Genomic DNA, 8,936 nt, shown 5'->3' with positions numbered 1-8,936 from the left:
TTTGTTCAAGTGCACCTGTAACCAGCCACCCGTAACAGGGAGACTGCCAGGGCACATCCCAAAAACACCTCCAGCTCGGCACCACCGCCCCCTCAGAAGTTCCTGTAGGCATCTACAGAGGAGACTGAGGGAGACTTCATTGCAATCTTCAACATCGTCATGAGGGGAAGCAGCAGGGCATGTACCAATCTCTTCATTCTCATGACCAGTGACAGGACTTGAGGAAATGGCATGAAGCTGAGTTGGAGGAGATTTAGGTTGTATATCAGGAGAAAGTTTTTCACTCAGAGGGTGGTTGAGCACTGAAACAGGCTCCCCAGGGAAGTGGTCACAGCACCAAGCCTGTCTGAGTTCAAGGAGTGCCTGGACAATGGTCTCAGGCACATAGTGTGATTCTTGGGGTGTCCCGCACAGGGCCATGAGTTGGACTCAATGATCCTGATGGGTCCATTCCAACTCAGCATATTCTATGATCCTTTAAAATTTATGCTTGTTCCCTTCCAACCCAAACCATTGTATGATTCCATGACGGGCCGAGCGCCCGCTCCTCGAAGAGGTGCCGCTCCGACGAGCAGAGCCGCAAGGCCCCAGGGCCGCCACCCCGTTGGCGCCGGAGGACACCGGGCGGCGGTTCGGGGACACCCCGCGGGCGGTTCGGGGACACCCCGGTTCGGGGACACCCCGGTCCGGGCACACGTCCGGCAGCGCCGCGACCTCCAGGCAGTCGCCTTGCGCGCGCCCGCCGCCACTGCCCGAGCGACGGCCGGCTGCGCCAATGAGGCGAGGGGGCGGCCCCGCCGCCGACCAATCGCTGTGCGGTACGGCGGAGGGGGCGGGGCGCGGGGCCGGCATGTGGCGGGCGGTGTCGGGGGCGCGGCGGCTGCTGCGGCCGCTCGGGGCCGCGGCCGGGGGCACCCCGCGGGCGGTGCTGCCGCCACCCCGGGCCCCGCCGGGTCCCCGCGGGGGCTGCGCGGCGGCGGGAGCCGGAGCCGGGGCCGGGGCACTGGAGGCGGCGGCGGAGCGGCGCCAGGCGGCAGGTAGGGCCCAGCCGCGGGAGCCGCGCTGCGGGGGTGGCCCTGAGCGAAATGTGATACCTCGGGAAGAGGGGGCTGCTCGAAGAGCGTGGAATCGCTTCTGCAGCTGCGGGAGGACCCTCACAGTGCCCAGTGCGGTGGGATCGGCCTCACCTCGGCTGCGACCGCAGCCGGAGTCACGGCATCGGCGCTGGGCCAGCATCGACTCCCTTGCCCGGCGGGAAAATGAGGATTCGGGGCTGGTGTGAATGGAACCTGTGTGTAGATGCCTAGAGGAACTTCTGAGGGGGCAGTGGTGCCGAGCTGGAGGTGTTTTTGGGATGTGCCCTGGCAGTCTCCCTTTTACGTAAGAGGTTGGGAAGCAGTTTCGGGTGGCTGGTTACGGGTACAAGCCTCGTGTGCACAGGGCTGGTGTGTCCCTGCGGCTGTTTTGCAAACCTTCTCTAGCCTGGATCTGGCCATGCCGATCAGCGTGGCACACCGTGCCCGGGGTTGTTTAGGCCATTCGCTCTCTAAGGAGGCACTGGAGACTTCACATGTGGCTACCAAGCAAATATTTAACTTTTGTAACCACTGCGTCTGGAGGGGCTGTGGCCATCGCTAATTTTCTGCATGTGTGACCACAGCAAAAAGTTGAAAGAGTGCATGAGTCCCTGAGCTCAAAGGCTTCCATTTACAGAAGTCTGATCCAATTTCAAATCCCCGTTCATGCATATAATTGTATGTAGCTGTTGTTCTTGTGTTTGGTTTTTTCTTTATATTGGGAAATATGAAGTTTGGCTCTGTGCTGATGCTCCGTCTGCACTAACGTTCACTTTATAGTGGTAGACTTGCATTGCTGACAGATTCAAATTATGTCTTAAGTGTGCACACAAATTGCATCTCCCTAATTAGGACAAATTATAAATAAACTGATTTCTTGGTGTGAACACAAGGTAGTTGCACAGATTTAATGGTTTCTAAGCTGGCTTGCTTAAACTGTTGAAGGACTAAAGCATGGTCTACAATATCATAATCTTCTGCAGCAGAACAGGCTAGAGAAAAAGAAAAAAAGTGGCTTTACTCCATGTGCAGATAAAAAATACCTTCACACTGCATCACATCAGCTCCATTTTCAGTACATTGATTTCACCTGCTTAAGGCTCTAGAATAATTTCATCATGTATTATCACAGGTCTGTTGAAAAGCATTGTTTTGAAATATTTTCAGTTTTGTCTGTTGTTTTAATAATGTCTGTTGAATTACTTAGGTTTCATTCATCTTAATTGACAAGTGTCTGATGATATCACTGACTTGTAGATGCTAACAACAATAAATAAGTAAGTTAGCAAACATCAGAGTTTCATTTAGGTAACTTATATGTAGTGATAAAGTGTTGTTTACCAGAACACTGCTTAGTTCTCAGCTTTAATGATTTTAAAGATGTTTTTGAAAAATCTGCAGATCATGTTGCATTGTCATATCAAACCAAACTTCATAATGAGTGACTAGCTTAGGCTATAATTCAGTTAATTGCTATTTTATGGCTTCTTAAATGGTTGATTTTTGCAATTAAAAAGATAAATTGCCACTGTGTTATTTTTTCCATCTGCTCCCAGATACTGTTCTTCAAAAATTCAACATTGACTTTGTTGTAGCACTGCTGAGGCAAGAAAACGCTAAAGACATCTGTGTCATCCAGCCACCTCCAGAAATAAAGTACTGTGATTATTTTATAATTGTGAGTGGATCTTCAACACGGCATCTCCATGCAATGGCACAGTACATGCTGAAAATGGTAAGACAGTTTTTGCTGCTCTCCCTGAGTTTTGGGGAATGGTTTTAAATGTTGTGAAAGGAATTTCCTCAGGTTTGCACGTATAAGGTTGTGCCAGGTAAGATGAACCTGATTTACATTATATCATTTAGTCCTGAATACATCTAGCAACTAACTATGCTTTTTCGCTTTAGCAGCACTACACAAAATGTAGTAATATGTTTTAAAAACAGACCTCACTGGATGTAGAACAGTGATGACATCAGCAGAGTTTGGTGGCTAGGACAGGAGTGATGTGAAATGGTGATGATGACCTGTGTCATCAAACCTTTGTCCAGCAAGCATCATAGCTGTTCCCAGTCATTCATAATACTTACTTTGACTGTTCTCAAACCCTAATCCCTAAAAGTTCCAGATTCTCAGGCATATTGTAAGGCTGGGAAAAAGATGGCATCCTGAGAGGCACAGGATCCCCTCCTGGGCTTAGTAAAGCAAACTGCTGTTTAATATTCACCCTGCTGTGCATGAAGAGGAGGAAAGGAAGCGCAGTGGTAGCCATCCTTGCATAGAAATCCTGCGCTGTTTGGCTTTGGTGGAATGTGAGCTTTTCAGTATAGAAATAGAAGTCAATAAAAATACAAGTAGAGCTTAGGGATGAGGACCAGACTCAGGGGAGGGGAAACTTCATGGCCAGAAAAGAACCGTCTGACTTTAAAAAGCGCAGTGTGAGGAGTATAACCAGTCCCCATCTCAGTCAGCTATCTGGACTCAGCCTGGAGTTTGCCTTCTCTTCACCCACTTTCTTTCCCTTCCTGACCCCATTTTTCCTTTGGCTCTTGGTTTTACATTCTTCCTTCCAGTCCCATTGGTTTCAGCTGTGAGACTTGAGGTGGGGAGGAAAGAGGGAGAGACGGTTTTGCTTTTCAGTGTATTTCTGAACAGGTTAGGGGAGTTTCTTTTGTTCTTTGAAGGAATTGATGCATCTTTGCAAACCAAATTTTTGCCTTAAGCTGGAAGTTGCATTAATGTGATTTGAATGTACTAAATCTAAGTGCTTTATATATATATTCTGTTGTTTGCATAACTTGCAACGACTTAAATCAACAGCTTTCCATCTCCTCCAAACCAGGAGATATCAGTGAGTACTGCCCACCCTGCAAAAACATGGCTGTGCTTCATAGCTGCACCCTCTGGTGGCTGTAAAAGCAGCGATTTTGTAAAGGCAGAGCCTCTGGGGAGAGAAGGTGTCCCTCCTGGGCCTCCTGAAAAACCGGGAAGCCTGACCAAGTACATGGGAGTGGCTGAGCTTGTCTCACACTGAAAGTTTTCTAGGCAAAAATAAGCGGAGTAGGTGCTCAGGAGTACTGCCAGGCAGCTGGCAAGCTTTACCATTACTGTACCTAAAAGCTTATGTCAGTGCATGATTTAGTCACAATAAAACACAGAAGTGCTCAGGTGTAGCATGAGATCTTCCTGCTTTGCTTCCAGTGGCTTGTAAATGGCGAAGTCCCAACTACTTCTTACCCATTCCCATCTGGTTTCATGTTAGAGGAAGAAGCTAACACTTGGCTTTATTATAATCTGTTCACCTTACACAGCCTCTAAAGACAGGGCTTGGAAACTTGTAGCAGAGATCAGCCTTTGCAGGCTGATGATAGCTGATGGCAGCGCACACAGGGCTTTTAGCATTTTAAGCCGACTTTCAGAGAGTCTTTGACAATTGCCTGCTTTTGAAGATGTCTCACAAGCCATCTTAAAGATAGGAAGGTAGAACTGGTTCTGAGTTACATTTTGAAAGTAACTCAGAACTAGTAGATTTTAAAAGTTTTCCTGCTGGTTTTCAAAAGGGTCATTATCTGGCAGCCAGCGTTGTGTGGAACAACCAGGAACAATTGCATTTGGTCATAATTGCATTCCCAGTGAAGTGGGACTCATTTCTTAGCCAGCTATGCTAGTATATGTTATTTTGTGTTTTGCCTCCATGGCAGAAAGGACTGTTAGAGCCCTTTCTATTGATGCTTCTTGTAGAGAAACAAGTAGGTTATGGGCAGATCCAAAAGTGACCATGCTTAAGCTTCTAGTTGTCAAATTTCCTCATCTCTGGTGGGTGCTTGGGTTCTTCATGTACTGGGTGGGGAGAGCTAAGCCTCTTAAGCTAGCATTTACAAAAGCCACCCTGTGTTGCAAAGGGAACTACCCACTTTCCCTAGCTGAGTGTGTGTTTTGAGCTGCCCCCTCGCCTCTCCCACAGCAGTTCATAGCTTGGAAACCTGTGTGCCTGTCATGCTTTTCCCCAGCTTGCAGTGAGTGGTGAGTGTGTGCACTCCAGAGACAGGAGGCTTGCTTGAATGCCTTCCTCATGGCAGGGGGTGAAACTTTTTCACCACACTCCCCTCTGAGAAGAGGATAAGCTTCCATTTCTGCATCCTTAACTAGCCAGTGTAAAACACCAATGAAAGGTATTGGAAAGGAAATAAAACTTGGTGGTAGTGGCAGTTCTAGGGACCCAGTAACTGAAAGACTACTGTAACGCTGAGCAGTTGTATTCAATATTCATCTCAATAAAATATGGATAACCTATAAAATTCATGGATAACTGTATGGGAATTCAGAGCATTAGGTTCCAGGTTTGATACTAAATCCCACTGAGAAATCTCTACTTATTTTATAGTACTGCAAGTGTATATTCTTTTTTTTGTGCAGACTCCAGAACCAACATGAAGTAATCTAACCCATTTAAGCTTTAAAGCAACTCAGCAAAATCTAGCTAAGTTTGAGTGCTTTTAAATAAATGCAAAGTACTTAATTTCCTGCCATTACCTTTTTTTTTTTTTTAGTACAAGCATCTCAAAGAAGAAAGTGATCCTCATACACAGATTGAAGGAAAAGAGACAGATGACTGGCTGTGCATTGATTTTGGTAAATATTTGTGAATCTGACAAGTACAAAGTTCTGCATGAGCTCCTTGTTGACAGAAGCATCTCACCGTGAACCCTGGTTGCTATGGAGAATTCGCAATACTTTCCTGTTTTGGAATTCCAGTTGCTGCTTGAACTCATTGAGATATTAAATGATTGTTCATTAAAGATCTTTGACACTGAGAAAAAAAGCATTAACTACTCTTTAAAACACGTTTTAATAAATTGCAGATAACAGTAGTGGGGGAAAAAAGCTACTTTTGTCAATTTTCTATAACCACCGGTTTCTATAAGTGGTTTTCTATAACCACTCTTTGGTTAAGTGGGTGCTTGCTGTATACTGCCTTAGTAGTGAACTATTAAATGGACTTTTTCACTGTCCAGATCATACCATGACATGGGGTAAAACATCAGTCCTAAGAAACTGAGTGTAATTCTTTATTCTTTAAGTGTGAAACTACACAAATATAAAAGACTGCATTCAAAAAGCATTTCTCCTTCACTCCTAATTCTAGAATATCACCCTCCAACTTGGTGTTTTGGCCTAAAAGAGAGGATAGATGAGTGAGGAACACTGCAGCCAGTGATATTAAGCCTTGGTTACTTAACTGTCGTAATACGTCACTGTAATAACTGAAAACCAATTGAAATTTAAGGACATATATATTTCCATTCTGAGCAAACAACAGTAGAGAATGTTTATTCCAGTGTTCGTCTAATGCACTTTTTTCTAAGAAAAACTTATCAAAGTTTGGACCTATTTCATTATAAAAACCACCTGAGAAGTGTGAACAACACAACTAAGAAAAATTACTTGGCTATAGCTGGATGTTGTTGGTAATAAAAGAAAGCTGAAAATCCATCTGTCACCTTGCAGGACTCTTTGAAGTAAAATTCCTTTTGACTTATTTTCTTCTGTCCCACAGAAGTCATAACTTCTTTGGTCTGGAGTCTTGTGATAGTGTCTTATTGTGAAGTATTGTGCCTCATTTTTGTGACTGTAGTCTTGGAGTCTTTTGAAGGACTGACCAATTCCTAACACTGTTTAAGAACTGGAAGCAGCAATTTAAGAAGATACCTCTATGAGCTGACCTGTTATATTGAGCCAGAATAGGGGTGGAAGACTTGAACTCTTTGCACAGCTGAAGGTGTAGTAGTGCTTTACAGTTCACATTAATTTATTGCAAATTTCTGTTCTGCACAGGTAACATTGTGGTGCATTTCATGCTGCCAGAGGCACGAGAGGTTTATGAATTGGAGAAGCTGTGGACTCTCGGTCCCTACGATGACCAGTTAACACAGATGACTCCGCAGTCCCTGCCAGAAGACTTTATATTTGGACTGACTGCTAACAGCAGTGATCATCTTGAGACAAGAACTTAATGCAGCTACTGTGTGGAAAGAGAACTGAGTGTGCCTTCACAGATCAGAGAGGCTTGGGAACTGACTGAGCAGTCAGTACAGTTATCAGTACAAAACAGTGTATTTAGTGGATGTGCCTAAGCAAAGTTCTAAACAAACTAAAAAAGTGATCAGAATCATAGAATCATCAAGGTTGGAAAAGACCTTTAAGATAAAGTCCAACCATAAAATATCAAAGAGGCAATCCTATCAGAGCTTCCTGGGGGAGCTACTGTCCCAGTGGAGTTTGCAGTGAGAAGAGTGGGCCAAAGACAGCTGCTCAAGCTACTTACCCTGAAACTCATGCTCATCCTCTGAAGTAATTGTTTTTTTAGTATCTTTGAAAGACTTGCTTGTACTGGCAGTGCAAAACAGATTTGAGTGCTGCAAGGAAAAACTGAAATAGTACAGCTGAGATGACGCTTCTTGTGTTAAGCTGTTTGCTTCTGGTCACAATAAAGCAAGTCATGGTCTGAGTTGAAGGGGGACAGAAAACAGACTGGTGTTACTGAGAACATAAAAGCCAAGAGCAGCAGTGACAAATAAATGTGCTTTGAGTTAACAGAACAGTAAGTCAGTTTTTCGGCCAAAGCCAATCTGTTTTTAATAATAATAAAAAACCCAAACTGAAGTGCTTCAATTAGTTGTCTTCAGTTAAAACATTCAGCTCAGTCTGCATGTGCAGTTCGCTCCTCCTCTAGCTTTTCTCTCACCTACTTTCTGAAAAGGGTCACTGAGACATACTCTGGCAGTAAAAACCTTCAGCTCTTCGAAGTGGGCAAAAATATAGGAAGCCCTTGGTCACTGAGCATTACATACTGCAGATGTTGGGCACTCTCAGAAGTTATCACACAGCTTGTTCTTAATCTGATTGCTGCATGCTCTGCTCAGTTAAGAAGACCTTCAGGGTGGTAAGCTTGTCTGTGTAACACACTCCACTACAGGACAGAGTTTTCATCACTGGATTAGGATCTCTTCCTTCTGGAGAAATTTGCATTGCTATGCATCAGGAAGCAGAAACAGGAGATTCTGAGGGTAATCACCCTTTTCACTCCATAGCACCACACATTACTTCAAGCACTGCACAGTAGCTGCTCTTTGTAATGCTCAGAGTGAGCCTGGTCATTGTGCTTATAGCTGTGGTGTTTAGGAGGATGTGTGTGTGTATTTAATTTAAAACAAACAAACAAACAAAAAACTTCTCCCTCTATTTCACATCATATTCTTGCTCTGCCTAGCCTCTCTTCTTTCAGGAATGACTGCCCCCAAGTTCACCTGCTCTTTGATACAAGGCAGCAGATAGTTCTGCAGTTAAGCAAAGGGCATTTATAAAATATAGTTAAACTATACAGATAAAACATCTTTGCCCACAAAACAAACATATTAGTGTTAAGTCTGAGTGCAGAGAAGGACTTTCAAAATGCTTCATGATAACTTTTCAAAAGTAATCATATGGGGGAAAGATAACCTTGGCTGTCTTACAGCCTGATGCGTTCTAAATCAGATATTTCCTCCTAGGAGTGATGTGTAGGAGTAAGTGACTCATTCCCTGAAACAATTTGCCTTTTACTGCTGCTGAGGATCAGTAATAGTAGATGGATAGAGGCAGGTTTAGCAAACATTAAACCATTATATGAACCCACATTTAGTAACCAGAACCACATAGAGTATCCTGTCTCCAAGAGCACAGTAGTGAAAGGAGCACCCAGAAAAGAACATTAAGAGATAGGGAATAGGTTCCATGGGAACAGTTTAGGACTCTTAAAGGTGAAAAGGGGTAATAGTCTGTAAGACAAGACAAAAAAAAAAATTAACAAAGGAGACAAA

At 44.3% G+C, this 8,936-nt stretch overlaps 1 protein-coding gene across 2 annotated transcripts; it reads left to right on the top strand.

The window, feature by feature from the left end:
* Nucleotides 1–850: 850 nt before the first annotated feature.
* MALSU1 (mitochondrial assembly of ribosomal large subunit 1) lies at nt 851–7,740 on the top strand. 2 transcript variants are annotated; one of them, XM_064675007.1, is made up of 4 exons: nt 851–1,037; nt 2,633–2,811; nt 5,628–5,709; nt 6,913–7,740. In XM_064675007.1, exons 1-4 carry the CDS (start codon nt 851–853, stop codon nt 7,089–7,091), a joined length of 627 nt encoding a protein of 208 aa, XP_064531077.1. In that variant the 3' UTR covers nt 7,092–7,740. The 2 variants fall into 2 exon arrangements, with proteins under 2 accessions (XP_064531077.1, XP_064531086.1); XM_064675016.1 differs by lacking the exon at nt 851–1,037 and adding an exon at nt 1,221–1,387.
* The last annotated feature ends 1,196 nt before the right edge of the window (nt 7,741–8,936 follow it).

This window comes from Pseudopipra pipra, chromosome 1 (assembly GCF_036250125.1).
Source record: "Pseudopipra pipra isolate bDixPip1 chromosome 1, bDixPip1.hap1, whole genome shotgun sequence".
Lineage (NCBI taxonomy): Eukaryota > Metazoa > Chordata > Aves > Passeriformes > Pipridae > Pseudopipra > Pseudopipra pipra.
The sequence above is the reverse complement of the archived record's forward strand: the minus strand, read 5'-3'. Positions and strand labels throughout refer to the sequence as shown.

What these genes read in the sequence shown, in the direction of transcription:
- MALSU1 (XM_064675007.1), top strand. Translation starts at nt 851, where the DNA reads ATGTGGCGGGCGGTGTCGGGGGCGCGGCGGCTGCTGCGGCCGCTCGGG. An exon ending in CACAGTACATGCTGAAAATG is followed by an intron (nt 2,812 to 5,627) that starts GTAAGACAGTTT and finishes TTTTTTTTTTAG; the next exon opens with TACAAGCATCTCAAAGAAGA. An exon ending in CTGGCTGTGCATTGATTTTG is followed by an intron (nt 5,710 to 6,912) that starts GTAAATATTTGT and finishes TGTTCTGCACAG; the next exon opens with GTAACATTGTGGTGCATTTC.